This window comes from Erpetoichthys calabaricus, chromosome 1 (assembly GCF_900747795.2).
Source record: "Erpetoichthys calabaricus chromosome 1, fErpCal1.3, whole genome shotgun sequence".
Classification (NCBI taxonomy): domain Eukaryota; kingdom Metazoa; phylum Chordata; class Cladistia; order Polypteriformes; family Polypteridae; genus Erpetoichthys; species Erpetoichthys calabaricus.
Window position 1 is genome coordinate 24,964,767 of NC_041394.2, and position 22,224 is coordinate 24,986,990.

Sequence of the window (22,224 nt, forward strand, 5' to 3'; positions counted from 1 at the left end):
TGGATTGAGTCAACTAAAACTTGGAGAAGTTTTTATGTTGCACTATTAACACTAGAATTACCAGAGCCTATGAAAAAACTCGTAGATCTGGCCCACCTTAAATCCCATCGAACCTCTCTGTCAGCGTCTTTTGTCCTGTAAATGTGCCGATAAAGACAAGCAGCAAGCAGCCTGCCATTCCATCCCCCCACCACCGCAGAGCGTGCACAAAGTTCTCCCAGCTCATGCCTTGATTATCTGAGAGTGAGAGTTTTAGAGTGGAAATAATAGATCATTATTTGGAACACATGCATTTCATGTGCGTTCCGTTTCTACAATAATCTGTGTAAACACATTGTTAAAACTGAATAAAAAAAATCAAGTGACGATGAAATACGAATAAGGCAGATTCACCAGTGTTTGTGTGTCAGCTTTTATCCCTCCAGATCAGAGAATGTCCAATTCCATTGCCTCAAAACAACACTCACATCTACAGTTATTCCCAGTTTCAAATAAAAACAGCGTCCGATCCCTAAGGCGGTAGTATGTATCGAGATTGTGACTGAGAGAATAAAAGTGGAAAAAAAAGGTAACTTTTACAAGTACTATAAATGTACACCGTCTGTCACAGACGCAAACCAAATGTATGTGTGTACTGTATAATATTAACAATCAGAGCAGCTCACTATTGAAAACGGTAACTATAGGAGGAACTCGGGATTGAACCGGGGACTCTTGATTACAAGTTAGCAAATCTTACCGCTACGCCATGGAAGCTGTTGTCTCATCCTTGAACCTTTTGTGAAAGTGTTTATTTGATCTTTGGACTTCAGGCCTCACATATTATATAGTTTATGCCAACATTTTGTCATTTACTACTAAAATATGAAAAAATGTTTCTGTTTTAACAATGTGTTTACACATATTATTATAGAAACGGAACACACATGAAATGCATGTGTTCCAAATAACAATCTATTATTTCCACTCTAAAACTCCAGCACATCACTCCCAGATAATCAAGGCATGAGCTAGGAGAATTTTGTGCACATTCTGCGGCGGTGGGGAGATGGAATAGCAGGCTGCTTTCTGCTTGTCTTTATCGGCACATTTACAGGACAAAAGACGCTGACGGATAGGTGCAATGGTATTTAAGGTGGGTTGGATCTACGAGTTTTTTCATAGGCTCTGATAATTCTAGTGTTAATTATTTTCAATCAGATTGGTACCTCTTCCTGATTTTTCTCAGTTTCATATGATTTTCAGCCTTGTGTTTTGCATTTTATTACAACCAGTAGTTCAGTACTATGTCTTTTTATGGAATCATGCTGTCTGGATGAGGTTTAGTGAGCAGCTGTTGACAGCAGGAAATTATGTTTCTGTTAATTACACGTATTACAAGCCACACTGAACAATCTCTCCAAGTTCACACTAGTGCAAGGGTTTGGACAGGAACTTGCACACTGATAGGGAACAAACGGCAATGGCAGAATTTCTTTTCTTGGGATTCACGCTTTGGAAAAAAATACTATCCCCTGTTAAATAATTAGACATGCATGCACATAGAGCATTATGTTGAATGCTGTCTTTCACATCTAAAAGACATCCCTGATGCTTTAATTAGTACTAGGGCTGTCAAATTAGCTCAAAACTAAGATCTGAATCTCCATGTTCAAAATAAATATTTATTCAAAAGTAGGTTAAAATTCTGTGTGTTACCTGTACGTTTGTATTGTATGTGCATTTTTTTAATATTTATTATTATTAATATTTCTACTTTTTCAGTCATAGTGAATCTGTAAAGCATGAACTGCTAATTACATGTGCATAGTTTCTTCAAAGATGCAGCTAAAAAACTGTAGCTGTAACTAAAGTGAAAACACAGATCTTTACAAAATGGGATTTTCCTACACACAAAGGAATGTAATCAAATTAAAATAAGGTGCACACCACCCTGATTCTTCCTAACTGGAATCAACACAAGGCACCCAGACAGAGCCACTTGTGATTGTTTACCCAATGCTATCATTAATCAATTTTTCTTATTCCAGTTATGCTTGTTTTTGATGCCCCTTCATAACTCTCATTTATATTATATAAAATGAGGCACTGTGAACCTTTAAGTGTTTTATAAATGAAACCACTGAATTCACTAAACATTGTATTATAATTGTCTTTACATATTTCTTCTTCATTATATATCTATCTATGATATTAAAAAATTTGGGGTCGAGACGTGATCATCTCGGAGAAACACTTTGACATCATGCAAGACTAGACATTACAACCTTAGGAAGCAAGACCCTTGAGAGGTGACTTTTGCATGTCACGCCCAACTTACAAACAATTTAAAACAAGATCACAGACATCTAACCTCGCAGTTGCTGGAATTCTTTTGGCAGACACACTTCATGTGCTCCCAGCTCTTAAAAATGTTATACATTCTAGATGACATGTGAACGACTAAGCGACAAAGAAAGAGCAGCGTGTCGAAAAGAGACACGGAAGCGTTGGAGAGAAAAGAAGGCAAAAAAGATGCACAAGAGAACAATAATAATCTATGTGCAAATTCAGAAAATAAGGAAAGTAATAATCAGCCCGGACGACCCGCGAGAGACACTTTGACGTCCTGCGAGAGACACTTTAACGTCCCGCAAGACAAAGCAGTGAGACAAAAGGACAGCTGCCGTACAGGCTTTTAAATGATCAATGCACAGCGTGACAAGCAGAAAACACAGCTTGGCAGCAGGAGCAGAAAGACAGCAGCTGATCCGTTCGCATCTCCTTAGCATGCGTTCATTCTCCACCCCCCCTCACAATGTGAGCAGCAGAGGCGTGAAATGGCAGGCACGTGGTGTGCCCCGGGGTGAGGGGAAGGGGGGGTGGGCTCGCGAAGCGACCAGGGGGCAAAGCCCCCTAGTGTATATATATATATATATATATATTATATATATATATATATATATATATATATATATATATATATATATATATATATATATATATTGTGGATACTGGCCCAGACACAGACAGGCAGACACCGAAGGTTTAAAACCATACACAGATTTATTCATAATTATTCCTATTTACAACACCACACACAACCCAGTGCCCCTTCACCAAGCACCCTTAGTCCAGGCCTCTTAACAATGCCACTCTCTTCTGGTCAGCCTCCACTCCTCTCCTCCTGAGCTCTGTCTCTCTTCCACCCGACTCCAGCCATCGAATGGAGTGAGGTGGCCCCTATTATCTTCACCCGGACGTGCTCCAGGTGCCTCCCAATGAGCTCCTGCTGGCACTCCCTGGTGTGGCAGAAGTGCCGGCTGTGCACCCGGAAGCACTCCGGGTGTCCCTGGTCTTCTTCCCCCAGCACTTGCGGGTGTGGCGGAAGTGCTGAGGACCAGGGCTCTACAGACATCTGGGTACCCCCTGGCGGTGACCACGGGCCCCTATAGAGTTGAGCTTCCATGCTCCTTTTCCGTGGTCCCCATAGCCACCAGGGAGGTCGCCCCCTCATGGTCCAGAGAAGGCGTAATCCCTCCTTCGGTCCTTCCGGGCATCATGGCTGTGTACTGCCAACAGCCGCTCGCCACAATATATATATTACCACATAGCTTTATTCAAAGCATCTTACAAAAAAATCTGTAAAATGAGTTTGAGTGTTTATTAGGAAGCTACTATTTTAAAAACAAATGCACAGCAAAATTTAAAGTTAAGTACAATAATGGTCAGCAGCAGATAGTTAAATGGCTAGGTGAAAATTGGCAGTCTTGAAAAAATGATGATAGTAACATTGTGGTGCCAAAGTGGTTCAGCAGAGCTGTGTCATAGACCAGTGGGTTGCGACCGCAATGTTTGAATTTGGGTGGTGCCGAGTCATGTAATGAGAAAGGGTCACGAAAGGTTTGCAGAATGCCTTGTGATGGGTCATCGTGGACAAGTGGATGACAATCATCGGTGATTCTGTGAGGGGAAAGGACAATTTTACACGGGAGATGGATGCTCTGGATGATGCTCCGCAGCAACTTTGGGTTATGAAGACACAAAAGAGGCAAAACTGGGTCACAAAAAAAAGAATTTTAAAAACCGCTCTCCTAGTGGAATCATTTTTGCTTTCCAAAAGAATCATTCACATGAATAATAATACTAATAAACTTTATTTATATAGCTCCTTTCCCATGCTGAAGGCACTTCACAGAATCTCATAAAGAAACAACAGGTATACTGTATGTAATATTGGATACAGATGTTTCTTGAATAGAACATTGAAACAGATAGATACAGGAAAGACATTAAATAGAATAAAAGACAATAAACCAGAGAAAAATACTAAATTCAATACTAAAGGAAATGCACAAACAAATAACATTATTTGTGATATAACACATACACACACAAATTATACTGAGCATGTAAACTGAGAGGAACACTGAAAGAGGGGGCAGAATGTCAGGTTAAGTTAAAGGTTTTCCTGAACAGATGAGATTAAAGTTGTTTATTAAAATAATGAATGGAGTCAGCTGATCTAATAAATTTCGGGATGTTGTTCCAAGGTTGTTGTGCTATACAGCTAGAGGCCCTGTCATCTATAGAGTGCAGGTTAGTGTGGCGCACAACAAGATTGCCAGAATCTGAGGACCTTAATGGGGAGGTAACTAATGTAGTCTGGTGCAAGCCCGTTTAAAGCTTTGTAGCTTTGAATGTTCCAGAAAAAAACTTTTGTTTAGTTATGTAACAGACTCCAAAAAGGGCTTATGAGTAGATGATAGCAGATTTATGAAATACCAATTTATTTGTGATTTGTAAAGGGCTTTTGCTGCATACAATCACACAGACTAAGTTCACACTTTTCTTGATCTCTCAGTATTTTTCCAGGTTGCCTACTGTTCATTCGATTTCTGCTTTATCCACATATTAGGAGCCTTTTCAAAGCCCAAAGAACCACTTTTATATACAAAGACCCCTTCCAATGACTGCTTGTCAAGCAATGTTTCTATGAGGAACCACACAACCCAGCAAAATGCCATTACGGAACCAGTATATTTAAGAATGTAGGGTGTGTGATTTGATACATTTGCAGGGCAAGATGACAGTTGAATGCTGTAAGCATGAACTCATAGTTGAGGAACAACATATGAGCTTAAACTAAACTCATTTTTTGTTGCCTCTATATTGCAGCAAAAATCTATACTAATAAAATGCAAAGCCCTCACTGACTCACTCATCACTAACTCTACAACTTCCCGTGTAGGTAGAAGGCTGAAATTTGGCAGGCTCATTCCTTACAGTTTACTTACAAAAGTTAAGCAGGTTTCATTTCGAAATTCTACACGTAACGGTCATAACGGTCGACAACGTCCGCCATCCCCACGCCTCCCACGTAGTTGGCTGCCTGCCTATATAAAGCTGTCCGTCGCTCCGGTCTCTTCATTCCCCTCCTTGCTTCGCCACAGTATTCACATCTCCCTGCTGATAAGTGCAGCCTTTTTATTTAATCCACAGCTTCTCTGCTGTTTTATTGTTCATTTATTATGATTATAGTTATTGTGTAGGTATTTTAGACTTCGTTTACATTGTTCAGGTACCCATTTCCTTTATCGTTCCAACCGTACCCCCCATTAACGTGTCTATGGAGGTGATCACCATCGATCAAAGAACTGTCACTTACCGAGTGGTTTCCATGCCCGGAGATGGCGCCTGCCTTTTCCATTCTCTGTGTTACATATTGCACGGCCATATCAGGCTCACTCTTGATATCCGGAGGAACATTGTGCCTTATGTATTGAATGACTGGGACAGGTTCAAGGTGTGGACTGATGATGGTACAGGAGATAATTATACTACACAGGAGCACTAGAAGAGTGAAATGCTTAAGCACTTCACCTATGGTTCTGCATGTGAGTTGATGACTGCCGCTGAATTGTTCGGTTGTCGTTTTCAAGTGTACTGAAATGGTCAAAAATATTACACACTTGGACAACCGCCAGTGCATCTTAAATTCATAGGTGACGATTTGAGTAGTGGACACTTTGATGTTTATGAATGTTTAAACTCTCAAAAGCTGGATGCGAAGTTATCGATGAAACCAATTTCAATTCACACACCTCCAATTTCCAGTAAGTCTCTGCTTCGCAATGACAATTAACAAGTCTCAGGGACAGACCCTACTAAAGGTTGGCATTGATTTGAGGTGAGATTGCTTTTCACATGGCCAACTATACGTTGCATGCTCAAGAGTAAGCTCAGCGCACAGCTTGGTCATATTACAACAGGAGGGCCGAACTGACAATGTGGTATACAAAGACATCCTTAACAATTAATTATTGGTATATTTTCCCTCAGTTTAAAAAGGTTCACTTTTCTTCTTAATAAAAATTTTAAAGCAGTACTTCACTGCTGCGAAGCATGGGTATTTTGCTAGTATTAAATAAAAGTGACTTAATTATTTTTCATTCTGCTTGGTTGTTTTTGACAATATGTGTCATATCAGCAGGTGAAATTTTGTATTGGCTGAGATAGCTAAAATGAGCATGGCTGACTCTGAAAAGGGTTTTTTAAGTAGTGTGGTTGAGTGCAGGAATGACAGCTCCAATACTTCAACAGAAAATTTTGTGCATCAACCAGGATGTCTCATTTATTGTCCGAAGACAAAGCAAATCAAAACAAACAAACAAAAAAAATGCCCTTTGGCATACTTCCTGTTATGTGGAGTTAATCAGGAAAATGATAAAGTTTTTAGGGTGGACAGTCAAGTTGTATTTGCTAGTGGAGTTTCATCCAGCAGGTCCATCGAGCCAGTAATGACGTCTCCTTCCAAGACTCCAGGGTTTTTATGGTGGCTTGACCTGAAGTGGTGGGGATGGTTGCCTTAACTGGGCAGGTGCAGAATGAAGGAGATGACAGTGTTAGCAGCAGCGCCTCCTCTCATCTCAGCAGGTTATAACGTATCTCAACTGAGCCTGTGAGAAGGTCCTCCTACAATCATGCATGACAGTAGTGTAAAATAAAGGCACAAAAGTCTTGTATAGGTTTGGGGTTTCCGGCCCCGTATACTGCACAGTTTGCACAAATTTACAAAATACAGTCCAGACAACCATTAACAAGTTACCATCCGAACGAACTATGGAGGGAAGGGGGGAAGATTTATAGTGAGGGACCGGAATTAATCAGAGGACGGCTGGGTAGGGAACCGTAAGGGATGTTGGGAGTTCTGACGTCATCAGGGTGAAGGAAAATGAGGAAGTGGCAAGCCGCTAGAGTCATGGTGTCGTCGTTTCCTTCTTTCTGGGAAATAGAGAGAGAGAGAGGTTAGTTGCCCGCCACTCCCTTTTGGCTGTAGACTTCGCACTGCTTCCTGGGTCGTTCTGCGGCTCCCTATGCGCGCGTGCGTGACAGTAGATAATATACAGTATAGCCAATATAACAGAAAAAATATGAAATATTGCAGTTCGTTATTTTCCTTTGTCTTTAATGTAAAAAAACAATTAATTGGACGTGAGCGTCAGTAGGTTTTGTACCCTAGGAAACAAGTTACCCAAACTATTCTATAACATTTCAGTAATTATTTACCACTCTGATGGTGAGTTTTCTGATCATAAAAAAGGTCATTATGATAGCAATTAATGAGTAGAATTCATAATTAATTGCAGAATTATGGTATTTGAGGGTTCCTCTAGAACAGGCATGCGCAACCTTTCCGCTATTGACGGCCGCACTACAGACTTTTTACTTTAATAACGGCCGCACTACAGACTTTTTACTTTAATAACGGCCGCCAGTAAGTCCAAGTAAACTTAATAATGTTTTATGATTTATGTAAAAATTTACAGATTACACATTAAAACAGAGTATGATATATCTGACAATATTCAATTTACTGGTCTACATATGTAAAAAAATGTCTACGAAACGTCATATAGGACAAAAAACCTTTACAGCAATTGTTTCAGGAAGTTTGGAAAACATCGCCATTAATGGCTTCCTTGCTCTTGCATGTTTGCAGACAGACTTGCAAAGTCAAGGGACTCGCTGGAGACCATTAGCCGTATTCCAGACTCTAGATTGCTGTCTACCAATCGGGTTTGGTACTTGTTTTTCAGATATTTCATTCTGGAAAACGCTGCTTCGCACAAATAAGTGCTTCCGAAAAGAACGAGAATGTTCCTGGCCAGTTCTCGTAGTTGTGGGTATTCTACTGCTGATTTCCACGATGAATATATAAAGGGCAACATTTTGGTCAACATACCGACCCGGCTAAGGAAGGTTCTGCGGTGTTTGAGATTCTACACTTGCAGGAGTCTAAAGACCCCAGAGTCCAAATCGGCTTTCGCCGTCACCATACCGACCCGGCCGACAAAGATTCCGCGGCGTTGAGACCCCTTACTCGCTGGAGTCCAGAGACCCTACACCTGCACGGCCGCCATTACGTACACTTTAATATACACGTCCACGGCCGCCAAAGTCCTTGCCCACGGCCGCATGCGGCCGTACGGCCGCAGGTTGCGCACAGCTGCTCTAGAACCTCTTTCTCTTGCACGATTTGGCTCAAAAACTAATCAGCACATCGTCATCTCATGACAGGCTTAAGTTTTGAGTTTGGGATTTTACCTTTCAGCCGTTTTAGCTCTTGACTGTCCTTAAGAAACTGTGACACACAGATAGACTCACTCCCATCATCAAGATATCATTGTTTTCAGTATCGGGGAACCCTAAAACGTTGAGGTCCATTGAAAACCAGAGGTCGAAATTTTTGATGAATCTAAAGCTTTCGCTTCTCCCCCAAAGATGATAGGTTATGGTGGAGGAGGGCGCAAAGCAACAAAAAAAAAAAACAGCTTTTGCTTGCTGCAATGGATTCATAAAGATTCTAGTATGAAATCTGCATTTTTAGTTCGAGGCTAAATCAGAATATTATAAATTTCTGTTCTTTGTACAGTTGCACATCAAAGAGCAGAGTAGTAGGGAAGAAAACTAACCATAATACTACCATAATACTAACCATTCTCTGAAAGCGATTTGCAAAATAAGATCTGTAAAATAGAGCAATACTTCATACAGTCTCATTAGTAATACATTGTTGAAATTAGTACAAAGTAAAACAGCCATTCTTTTACATTTGAATGTCAGGTGTTCGCCTTCCAGGATATTTTTAAATACATTTAAATTGTATTATAACAGTGATCTGATAACCCTAGTTACTACTAAAGTTTGATAGCCTAGCAGTAAGGAAATGTGTCATCGCTCCCCTATAATAATGCTGTAAAGACAGGCCTAGGTCACCTCGGAGCCTATTTCCATGTAGTTGTTTTTCCAAGGTGTCACTGTTCCAGAATTTATTTCTACATATTCAAGAGTCTGCATGTCCCCTTGTCATTTATCTTAGTCCTTTCCTGTTGTGGACAATCTGTTTGACAGCACATTCTATCTGAACTTGTAGCATTTTGAGTGCTGGTGGTTTAACCTCAGCATTGAAATTGCAGTCCTTATATCTGAGGTCTATAAAGCAGAATATGGGTTTAGTGTAAATCTCACTGAAACAATTGTTTATACCCCTTTTTTGGTGGTATTGACTCCAATGTTGGTGAGTGCTGTTAGTCAACAGTCATTTTAGCCCATTAACTGAAGGAATCACATTAAATCTTTTTCTTCTTCTTCTTTCGGCTGCTCCCGTTAGGGGTTGCCATAGTGGATCATCTTCTTCTATATCTTTCTGTCCTCTGCATCTTGTTCTGTTACACCCATCACCTGCATGTTCTCTCTTGCTACATCCATAAATCTTCTCTTAGGCCTTCCTCTTTTCCTCTTCCCTGGCAGCTCTATCCTTAGCATCCTTCTCCCAATATACTTAGCATCTCTCCTCTGCATATGTCCAAACCAACGCAATCTCACCTCTCTGACTTTGTCTCCCAACCATCCAACTTGAGCTGACCCTCTAATGTCCTCATTTCTAATCCTGTCCATCCTCGTCACACCCAATGCAAATCTTAGCATCTTTAACTCTGCCACCTCCAGCTCTGTCTCCTGCCTTCTGGCCAGTGTCACCATCTCCAACCCATATATGGATATATATATTGTAACAAAGGCGTTATATAGGCGCCTGACCCGACACAGATGGACACAGAGGCACGTATAAAACAAATAAAGACGTCTATTTTTCTTCACCCATGGGCGCACGTCTTCCCCGTGACCCACAGGCAATACACAGTCCCAAACACCACAAAAGGCCCACAACACAGTTTTCTCTCTTTTACCACCACTCCTCCTCAAGCTTAGTCCTCCTCCTTCTGACTCTGGCTCTCGAGTGTTGGTGGCTGGCCTCTTTTATAGCCCACTCGGAAGTATTCCAGGTGTTTGACGACCTGGTCCCAATTGCACTTCCGGGTGGGGCTGAAGACTCGTCCAGCCTGGCTGTTGAATCCAGGCAGCCTCCCCTAGCGGCCACGCCGGGTCCCAACCAGGCTGTGGAGGACTCCATCTCCCATGGAGCCCGGCGGGAGGTTGGGGAATCACCGACCGCCAGGGAGGCTGCCACCAAGTGTCCCGGGGGAGGTATTGAGCTGCCCATGGTTGCTCCCCCGGAACATAAGCAGCAGGGGCATCCCAGCCGGGCATGGGACCCGGCCACTCATCACAATATACACAGTGCATCTGGAAAGTATTCACAGCGCATCACTTTTTCCACATTTTGTTATGTTACGGCCTTATTCCAAAATGGATTAAATTCATTTTTTTCCTCAGAATTCTACACACAACACCCCATAATGACAATGTGAAAAAAGTTTACTTGAGGTTTTTGCAAATTTATTAAAAATAAAAAAATTGAGAAAGCACATGTACATAAGTATTCACAGCCTTTGCCGTGAAGCTTGAAATTGAGCTCAGGTGCATCCTGTTTCCCCTGATCATCCTTGAGATGTTTCTGCAGCTTCATTGGAGTCCACCTGTGGTAAATTCAGTTGACTGGACATGATTTGGAAAGGCACACACCTGTCTATATAAGGTCCCACAGTTGACAGTTCATGTCAGAGCACAAACCAAGCATGAAGTCAAAGGAATTGTCTGTAGACCTCCGAGACAGGATTGTCTCGAGGCACAAATCTGGGGAAGGTTACAGAAAAATTTCTGCTGCTTTGAAGGTCCCAATGACCACAGTGGCCTCCATCATCCGTAAGTGGAAGAAGTTTGAAACCACCAGGACTCTTCCTAGAGCTGGCTGGCCATCTAAACTGAGCGATCGGGGGAGAAGGGCCTTAGTCAGGGAGGTGACCAAGAACCCGATGGTCACTCTGTCAGAGCTCCAGAGGTCCTCTGTGGAGAGAGGAGAACCTTCCAGAAGGACAACCATCTCTGCAGCAATCCACCAATCGGGCCTGTATGGTAGAGTGGCCAGACGGTAGCCACTCCTTAGTAAAAGGCACATGGCAGCCCGCCTGGAGTTTGCCAAAAGGCACCAGAAGGACTCTCAGACCATGAGAAAGAAAATTCTCTGGTCGGATGAGACAAAGATTGAACTTTTTGGTGTGAATGCCAGGCGTCATGTTTGGAGGAAACCAGGCACCGCTCATCACCAGGCCAATACCATCCCTACAGTGAAGCATGGTGGTGGCAGCATCATGCTGTGGGGATGTTTTTCAGCGGCAGGAACTGGGAGACTAGTCAGGATAAAGGGAAAGATGATTGCAGCAATGTACAGAGACATCCTTGATGAAAAACTGTTCCAGAGTGCTCTTGACCTCAGACTGGGGCGACGGTTCATCTTTCAGCAGGACAACAACCCTAAGCACACAGCCAAGATATCAAAGGAGTGGCTTCAGGACAACTCTGTGAATGTCCTTGAGTGGCCCAGCCAGAGCCCAGACTTGAACATCTCTGGAGAGATCTTAAAATGGCTGTGCTCCGACGCTTCCCATCCAACCTGATGGAGCTTGAGAGGTGCTGCAAAGAGGAATGGGCGAAACTGGCCAAGGATAGGTGTGCCAAGCTTGTGGCATCATATTCAAAAAGACTTGAGGCTGTAATTGCTGCCAAAGGTGCATCGACAAAGTATTGAGCAAAGGCTGTGAATACTTATGTACATGGGATTACTCCGTTTTTTTTTATTTTTAATAAATTTGCAAAAACCTCAAGTAAACTTTTTTCACGTTGTCATTATGGGGTGTTGTGTGTAGAATTCTGAGGAAAAAAATGAATTTAATCCATTTTGGAATAAGGCTGTAACATAACAAAATGTGGAAAAAGTGATGCGCTGTGAATACTTTCTGGATGCACTGTATAGATATATATATATATATATATATATATATATATATATATATATATATATATATATATATGTATGTGAGAAGAAGAGACAAGAGACATGGCAAGGTTTGGGGCAGCCACCCGTATAATTCAGTATCCTGGCTGCAAAAGTAAATGATTCAAGTTTACAAGACAGAGTCCAAAACAGAACTGACTTCCAGGGAAAAGGTGTTAGACTTTATAGGAAGTTAGGGGGAAGTGATGTCGTCCTCGAGCCCGGGACCGGAAGTGATGTGTCCCGAGTTGAGGCTGTGGCTCCTGGTGGGATTTCCCGGGAAAGGCCTGCAGGGAACTTAGAAAGAGCATCAGTGCACCCCACCCCCCCCCCCTCGGGCAGATGTATTATCATTCATCTCTAAGCCCTTCAGCTGCCTCATATGCACACGTGTGTGACAATATATATACTGTATGTATGTATGTGTATATATATATATATATGTATGTGTGTATATATATATATATATATATATATATATATAATATGGATCACATTAAATACCAAGGCAAATTTCACTTTTCAGTTGTTCAGGTGGAACAAGAAGTGTTGTTATGATCTCAATCAAAACCCCACTGCTTAGGTTTTAGAGTTGCAGGTAACCGAAAATCAGCAGCATAAGCCCCAAAGGCTGTTGTCTACTCCAGCAAGGTTTGCAGTATATGAAATATACAATTCCATCTAATAGCAACATCTTATTGAAGGGTTTTTAGCTGCATACCAAGAATGGTTTGTATGGTTTTGAGTGTTGGCTAATTGTAAATGTTTCAATTGACCTACTGTCTCAGTGTCATTCTGAATTATATCCAAGACACTGTGCTGGGAATGTACACTAACATTAATACAGTAAGCTATGAAGCGTGGCCCATACACAGCAAAAGTAGGATCCCACATTCCCCCATAGCTTTTGTAATGTGTTGTATGTTGTCTCAGTGTAAGACATAAATATTCTGTTTAGATATTTTACATGTTTAGGTATTTTACATGTTTCAAACATTTTTTTGAATGTAATAGAGAGTTCAGTGGCTGTGTGTGATTCAGAGCATTCTTGGGCATGTGAAATGACCTTCTGCAATTTAAAATCAATGTTGATGTGCATTAGGCTTCCAAATGTCAGTTAAATTTAGGACTTCCAAAGTCAGTGACATTATTAGCAAGGAATTTGTGCATATAACTTGCCACCATATTTTTATAGCACTAGAAGAGGTATGCCAGAGAAATAATAATGTTTGGATATCATGTAATGAAGCTCAAAATGCTCAACCAATGGCTGATCATCCAGAATAGTAAATTTCATCACCATTGCAGCAAATGTTTCAGCCCTTAGACTGCCTTTTATACAGTACTGTCAGGAAATTGAGAAGCATGAAAACGGTGAATATTTAGGACTGGGAAAGGAGTCAAGGGCAAAATATAGAAAAAGGAGTGTTACCATAAAGACAAAACAAAAAACCAAATATCGAAAATCAGAGTGTTAAGCTTGATTAAAGTCAAAACAGGAAAGCATGAGATTTGAGACCATAATTGCAAAAGATGAGATTTGTGAAGTAAAGTTTTTTAATGTTAGTATTATCCATATCAGGGATAGTGAATGGAGCCTCGCTGGTTTTTAAATTGTGGCATAGTTTATGGCAGATGTTGCAACGAGCAGAACCACAACTAAGTCAATGAAGTGGTGGTGCCAATGAACCAAACAAGTGTGGGGTCTTGAGATGATAATAATATAAAATTTAAAAAGTTACTTTACCCCTTTGAGGGAAAAATGATTAAACCCCACAAGGAATTTTATACATGACAGTAAATGAATATTGCCAATACTAGACTTCAGAAAGGTCAATGTTAAATTAAGAAAATAATGTTTAAGTTGACTCATTCACAGCAATCTTTCTCAAATTTCTTTAGTTTTTGCAAGAAAGTGATCAACCATCTAGATAGCTGCAACTTTTTGATTAGTGCATGCTAGTGTAGGATTCTGCCCAAGATGACGTGTCTTCAAGGGTATAGTTAAGTTTGTGCAATTGAAATGTCATACTTGTGGCACTCCATGCCAGTCATTACTTGAAAAAGTGTTGGAAGTGACATCATTTATGACTCGATCCCTTCACACTGCAGACATTTTCACACCATAGTCCAGAGTCGCCTAAACACATTGCTTTACTGGAACACAAAGAATGTGTCAGCAAGCGTTGTTTTGAATTATTGGTCTAATGCTGACAAAATTATTTTAAGCATTTATCTGCCAGTGTATATATAATTTTAATATCATTATTCATCCACAACAACAACAACATTTATTTCTATAGCATGTTTTCTTACTAAATGATGTAGTTCAAAGTGCTTCACAAAATGAAGAAAGGTAAGTTTATAAAAAATACAAATTTAAAAATAAGATTAGGCAATACTAAATAACAAAGAATAAAGTAAGGTCTGATGGCCAGTATAACAGAAGAAACAAACAAAAAAAATAACTCCAGAGGGCTGGAGAAAAAACAAAAAAAAAATCTGTAGGGGTTCCGAGGCCATGAGACCACCCAGCCTTCACTGGGCATTCTACCTGACATAAATGATCTCAATGAATCCTCATGGTTTTCAGGCTTCACATGAAAGAATTTGATGATGATGTTCATGTGGACGTTTGGGGTACTGCTTTCAATCCATATATCTGTATGAATCCGTACATAATTTATTTAGCTTTTATCAGGATCACTTCATTTAATGGCAACAAATCATCCAGAAAGCATCCAGACAGTGTATAGAAGCGATCAAGAAAGCTAATAAAATATTGCAATGTGTACAGTACAAATCAAGGGAGGCTATGCTTAAGTTATATAATGCTCTAGTGAGGCCTCACCTGGAGAAGTGCATGTAGTTTTGATCTCCATATTACAAAAAAAGACATAACAGCGTTGGAGAAAGCTCAGAGGAAAGCGACCAGGTTTATTCCCTGGCTCAGAGGTATGAGATGTGAGGAAACACTGAAGGAGTTGAACCTTTTCAGTTTAACCAAATGGAGATTAAGAGTGGACATGAAAGGAGCTAGTACAGTGGATCCCTGTTGTTACTGTAAGATAAACTCTATCACAAAAACACTGGGACACGGTTGGAAACTTGTTAGGGGCAGATTTCACACAAATATTTGATTTCTTCACACTGAGAACCACAGACACATGAGATAAATTACCAAGTTCGGTGTGGAGAGAAGGTCTTTGGGGACCTTGATCTCAAGTCGATGTCAATTTGGACAATCTGTATGAACAGGATGGATGAGTTTGTTGGGCTGAGTGACCTGCTCTTGTCACAATTATTCTAATGCCCTAAAGGCATTGGGCGCAAGATAGGAACACCGGGTGCCAGCCCCTTGCAGGATGAACACACACACATATGCTGTACATCAAGGGCCATTTTAGCCATACTGATCCACCTAACCTGCATGTGTTTGAACTGTGAGGGGATGAAAGTAAATTGTGTTTGTACATGGGTTAATTCTGAAAGTGTTCTATTAGGGTTTTAATTAATCTCTATTAAACAAGGCCAATGAGCACAATCATGACACCAAGGCTTTGCAAGATTACTGTTAATTTGTTATTATTTTACTTACAAAATGCTTCATTTGTTTTTTATTTAAGTATTGTTGGTTACTAGATCTTATTAAAGTTTTATGAAGGTTTGATAATTCTTGCCCTTTTTTCAGCTTCTGCATTGAAAAAAAAAACTGACATTTCCATAAGGTTATACAGACATCTGATATCCACTGCGTAACCAGACCTTAAGCATAATATTGCTGTTAAACAACTAAAACAGAAGGTACGGTCTCTTTAAAAAGACACCCAAAAATATCAGCAGTGCATGTGTTACTGCTAAAGAGAGCATTCGCTCTTATCTCATTCATCGTGGCGTGTCAGTGAACCACCTATTTTTTAATTCATTTTCCAAGCACTGCAATTTCAAGCGCAGAGGGTGTTTTTCTTTTCTTTGATGTCATGTGAAGCTCTCTCCTGCTTCCTCTCTGTACCTTTTTTGGCCCTGTGTTTTCCATCTTTTTGCTTGTCACTCTCACCTTCATCCCATCTCTCTCTCTCTCCCACTCACTCGCTCACATCTCTTCTCCTTTATAGCTTGCCACTCTCTCTCTCTCGCTCGCTCTTTTATCTCAGCTCTCTCTCTCTCACTCATATCTCTTCTCTTTTATAACTCGCCCTCTCTCTCTCTCTCTCTCTCTCCACCTCCACCCCCTTCTCTCTCTCTCTCTCTCTCTCTCTCCATGAGCTCACTCACCGACTCTGCTGAAATACTGCAGTAGCAATGTAAGCATCTACATGCATGCTGGAAATTCTGGAAGAAGCCCTGAAAGCAAGACTGCAGCAGCTGCAGCACAGCTAGCAAACAGCTTACAGCATGTAGTGGCTAATGAAGATATTTGGGAAAATCTAGCAGCGTGCGATTCTAACATTCTGGATCCAAGGACCCAGAAATTCTAACTGTGGCCCCCATCAGCTGCCATTTCACTTGATCAAAGGCATTTACGAGGTTCAGGGTGACTGCACAGGACAAATTCAACAAGAAGCATTTTTTTTTTTTTGGTAATTCTTGCTCTGCCCCTATTGTTTACATTTTTTCCCCCATTCAGATTACAGCGCTACCTCATCTCTCCATGCTTGGAATATCAATACATGAATAATAAAAAGAAGACTGAAAATATAGAAGATTGGGAACTGTATTCCCATATTTTTTTATGAAAAGGACGGCTAGATCTATATCAGCAGGCCTTCCTGACATCCTACTTCCTGGAAAGTGGGTTACGTGGAGTTTGCAAACCCTTGTCGTTAAACCGTTAACTAGACGTGAAATGAGATTTGGAAGCAAAAGGGAATGGATCAGTTGCTAGGAGGTTTGTTGTATTCTTCAGTTGTCTTAGCAGTCCTTGGCTTATGAAAAAAGAAAAATATTGTTTTCTTGGTGGACTGCAACTTAAAATTTCTCCTTTCTCCTCTAAGAGGTGCTATTGTTTTTGGACCTGGATGTATCCTACAGCAGAATGCCCCCAGTGCTCTTGCTTTTCTCACCTGTCTTTGTGCTCTCTAGCTGGATGACTGGGTCACGGAGAAGATGCTAATGGCACGAGATACCTCTCGAGACGAGGCACAAAAACTGCACAAGAAATGGCTCAAGCATCAGACCTTCATGGCCGAACTGGCCCAAAACAAGGAGTGGCTGGAAAAAATCGAAAAGGTAGGTGGCCATTTCGGCTGGGGTTTGTGTTAGTCATGTGTTGTCTGTAGGTGATTGTGCTATTTTTAGCCAGGTTGCTCAAAATCACAGAAATTGCAAACTAAGTTTATTTTAATGTGAATGAGCAGAATTACTGTACCTCCTAACTTATAGATAGATGTCTTTAATCAATAATGGTGTGCTTGTCATAGGTGTCAGTAAAGGTCTTAGGTCTTAGAAAAAATAATCACACAATAATCTCTGTTTAATAAGAGTTTGTTAATGTTTGATAGTTTAATGGTGCGATGGAAAAAGTGTAAATCTGTTCTAGATATATAATAGTAGTTAATGTATTTGATTCTTAACAATTTTGACCTGGTAAGGTAAGTGAGAAAATAAATATGTGAGTGCCCAAATATTTTTGTAGTTATTGCAGTTTCAATGAGTTTTTAAATTACAAGCATATGTGTAAATATGAAATTAATTTTCTTTTCCTACTCAGCATGCAAAACCCATACATACATCGGTCACAAGGAAGTAACCATTTCCAGACAAATTTATGACAATTAAAATTAAAAATGACAGTCCTCGGGAAACAGGAAACTATTCAGGCCAGTCCAGGCAAAAGTTAGTGTGACAGTCCATGGCAGAACACACTCACCTCGAAATCTATACTTAACCAGGCCAGCTTAAAGTTGCCCTTTTACCTAACAGCATGTGTTTTTGTCTGTTGAAATAACCTCCTAGAATCATGTGGCAAATAAGCAAGTTCTACACAGAAGTCGTACCAGCTGAGAAACAAATGCATAGGGTGTCCAAGTTCTATGAGACAGCTAAGCTACCTGCTGTGCCAACTAAGTGCTAGTCACCACATGGCTAGTTTCTCTGTAACATGGGGCACAATGTTAGACTGTGTTGTGAGTATTTATTTATATAATAATATATATAACTACTGTGTATATACAAGTGTATATAATCTCTTCTTCCATAGCTATTCATCTATTGCCATTTTACATGGGGGTCACTATTGTTTTTGACTAAACTTCTCCAATGGAGATTTTGCAATGTTTTTTTATGACCATATGCTTTTCCTGATGCCAAACCTCTAATTTTAACCAGGCTTAGAAACCAACTATATATATATATATCATATAATGTATTTCATATCTGTAAATATATATATATATATATATATATATATATATATATATATATATATATATATATATATATATATATATCCATCCATCCATCCATTTTCCAACCCGCTGTATGGACATAACGGAAGTACACAGGTTCAAATCACCACTTCTTTTGAACAGAAACTACCTATATTACAAGCTAAATCCCCAATATAATGTACTTCTCCTCTTTTTTCTTTCTTTTCTTTTCTTTTTTTCTCCACTCCTCCCCAGTAAGTTTTGCCCTTCCTCTATACCCAACTCTGACTCCCCTTCTGGAGCCACATATTATATGATGAAAGCACTTCTGGGGGAGGCGGAAGCGTTTCACAATAGGGACACCGACCCTCGGCACCCCCCTCTTGCAGCACACATGACACCAAGTACAGCTACCCAATGGGAGTACAGTTCCCAGCTTGCTCCCAGAATGTGCACTTGGGTGCTCCAGTAAAGTGATGCTGCCATTTAGCACCTTGGGGCAGTATGTAGCCCAGATAGGCAATCTCCCCTTGTCCTTCCACTTTGCTGTCCCATTCGGGAAAGTGAGCACCAACCATCCAGGTTGGGATAGTTATCCACTTACAGCATCCATTCACTATATGAGACTTTCAGCCAGATAAAGGTCCCTGCATCCCATTAATATATTACATTTATATAATATAAAAATTAATGGTTTATTAATTATTTCTATTCAGCAATTAGTTTAATTATATTGTGTAACCAGCAGAGGCAGTAATAGAGAAAACACATGAAATCCCCCAGTGGGACTCCACTCAGTTACAGGGCACACAGTGTGACAGCCATGTATTTACTTTTTTTTGTAATGTTGAGACTGTAAAAGATTAATTTAGTAAGAGTGTAGATACATGCCTATGTAAACTAAATATAGCATTTGCATTCTACTTACAGTAGTAACGGGCGGCATGGTGACACAGTGGGTAGCGCTGCTGCCTCGCAGTTAGGAGACTTGGGTTCGCTTCCCGGGTCTTACCTGCGTGGAGTTTGCATGTTCTCCCCGTGTCTGCGTGGGTTTCCTCTGGGTGCTCCGTTTCCGCCCACAGTCCAAAGACATGCAAGTTAGGTGCATTGGTGATCCTAAATTGTCCTTAGTGTGTGCTGTGTGCGTGTGCCCTGTGGTGGGCTGGCGCCCTGCCCAGGCTTTGTTTCCTGCCTTGCGCCCAGTGTTGGCTGAGTTGACTCCAGCAGACCCCCGTGACCCTGTAGTTAGGATGTAGCGGGTTGCATAATGAATACAGTAGTAACTTTACATGTGCTATATACTCATTATTATGATTAATATTTTCAATTGCAGACTAGCAGTCATTTTATTTTATATAACCTAAAGTATTACAAGTGTTGTATGATTTTAAAAAGAATAAACATAAGGAAAGAATATAGTTAAAATAAATTTGTAACTCTAAATTGACCCATTATGAATGAATATGGATGTGTAGTTGAGAGTGCCCAGCTTAGACAAGAGATGACTCCTGCTTTGATTCCACCACTTCCAGAATTGGCTTCAGCCCCTTTGGCTCTTTAAATGTATTAAGCAGTTTAGGAAAATTAGGGATGCACAAAACAGTGTGTTTCTTCATGCTGGTCCCAAGCCCGGATAAATGGGGAGGGTTACTTCAGGAAGGGCATCCGGTGTAAAATTTTGCCAAATCAATATGCGGACAACAATACAAATTTCCATACCAGATCGGTTGAGCCCCGGGTTAACAACGACCGCCACCAGTACTGTTAGCCAACAGGGTGCTGGCAGAAATTGGGCTACTGTTGGCTGAAGAAGAAGAAGGAGGAGAAGAGGGGGGAGACGTGTCTGGAGGCAGGAGGAGAGGAGGAAAGTAAAGGGAGTGGAACTGAGGGTAGGAACTTTGAATGTTGGCAGTATGACTGGTAAGGGGAGAGAGTTAGCAGATATGATGGAGAGAAGGAAGGTTGATATTTTGTGCGTGCAAGAGACTAAATGGAAGGGGAGTAAGGCCTGGTGGATTGGAGGTGGATTCAAATTGTTCTATCATGGTGTGGATGGGAGGAGAAATTGCGTAGGGGTTATTCTGAAGGAACAGTATGTCAAGAGTGTTTTGGAGGTGAAAAAAGTGTCAGGCAGAGTAATAATTATGATGCTGGAAATTGGAGGTGTGATGATGAATGTTGTTAGTGCATATGCCCTGCAAGTTGGGTGTGCAATGGGTGAGAAAGAAGATTTTTGGAATGAGTTGGATGAAGTGATGAACAGTGTACCCAAGGGACAGAAAGTGGTGATTGGAGCGGATTTCAATGGGCATGTTGGTGAAGGGAACAGTGGAGACGAGGAGGTCATGGGTAGGTATGGTGTCAAGGAGAGGAATGAAGAAGGTCAGAGGATAGTAGATTTTGCCAGAAGGATGGACATGGCTGTGGTGAATACGTATTTTAAGAAGAGGGAGGAACATAGGGTTACGTACAAGAGTGGAGGATGATGCACACAGGTAGATTACATCCTATGCAGAAGAGTTGATATGAAGGAGATTGAAGACTGCAACGTGGTGGAAGGGGAAAGTGTAGTTAAGCAGCATAGGATGGTGATCTGTACGATGACACTGCAGATCAAGAAGAGGAAGAGAGTGAGGGCAGAGTCAAGGATGAAATGGTGGAAGTTGATAAAGGAAGACTGCAAGGTTGAGTTTAGGGAGGAGGTGAGACAGACACTGGGTGACAGTGAAGTTACCAGACAGCTGGGAAACTACAGCAGATGTAGTAAAGGTGACAGAAATAAGGGTGCTTGGCGTGACATCTGGAAAGAGGAAGGAGGAAAAGGAAACCTGGTGGTTGAATGAGGAAATACAGGAGAGTATACAGAGGAAGAGGATGGCAAAGAAGAAGTGGGATAGTCAGAGAGATGCAGAAAGTAGTCGAGTACAAGGAGATAAGGCGCAAGGTAAAGAGAGAGGTGGCGAAGGCTAAAGAAAAGGCGTATGATGAGTTGTATGAGAAGTTGGACACTAAGGAGGAAGAAAAGGACCTGTACCGATTGGCCAGACAGAGGACCGAGCTGAGAAAGATGTGCAGCAGGTTAGGGTGATAAAGGATAAAGATGGAAACGTACTCACAAGCGAGGAGAGTGTGTTGAGCAGATGGAAAGAGCACTTTGAGAGGCTGATGAATGAAGAGAACGAGAGAGAGAAGAGGTTAGATGATGTGGGGATAGAGAATCAGGAAGTGCAGCGGATTAGCAAGGAGGAAGTAAGGACATCTATAAAGAGGATGAAAAATGGAAAGGCCGTTGGTCCAGATGACACACCTATGGAAGCATGGAGGTGTTTAGGAGAGATGGCAGTTGACTTTTTAACGGGATTGTTTAATGGACTCTTGGAAAGTGAGAGGATGCCTAAGGAGTGGAGAAGAAGTGTACTGGTGGTGATATTTAAGAATAAGGGGGATGTGCAGAACTGCAGTAACTACAGGGGGATAAAATTGATGAGCCACAGCATGAAGTTATAGGGGAAAGAGTAGTGGAAGCTAGGTTAAGAAGTGAGGTGATGATTAGTGAGCAGCAGTATGGTTTCATGCCAAGAA

At 41.0% G+C, this 22,224-nt stretch overlaps 1 protein-coding gene across 1 annotated transcript in view; it reads left to right on the plus strand.

The window, feature by feature from the left end:
• Nucleotides 1-22,224, plus strand: part of LOC114647794 (spectrin beta chain, non-erythrocytic 4-like) — a 432,215-nt gene that overhangs the window by 196,875 nt on the left and 213,116 nt on the right. The window contains exon 20 of the mRNA XM_028796437.2: nt 17,357-17,503. Within this exon, the coding sequence (XP_028652270.1) occupies nt 17,357-17,503 (147 nt within the window). The remainder of the gene's footprint in view (nt 1-17,356; nt 17,504-22,224) is intronic.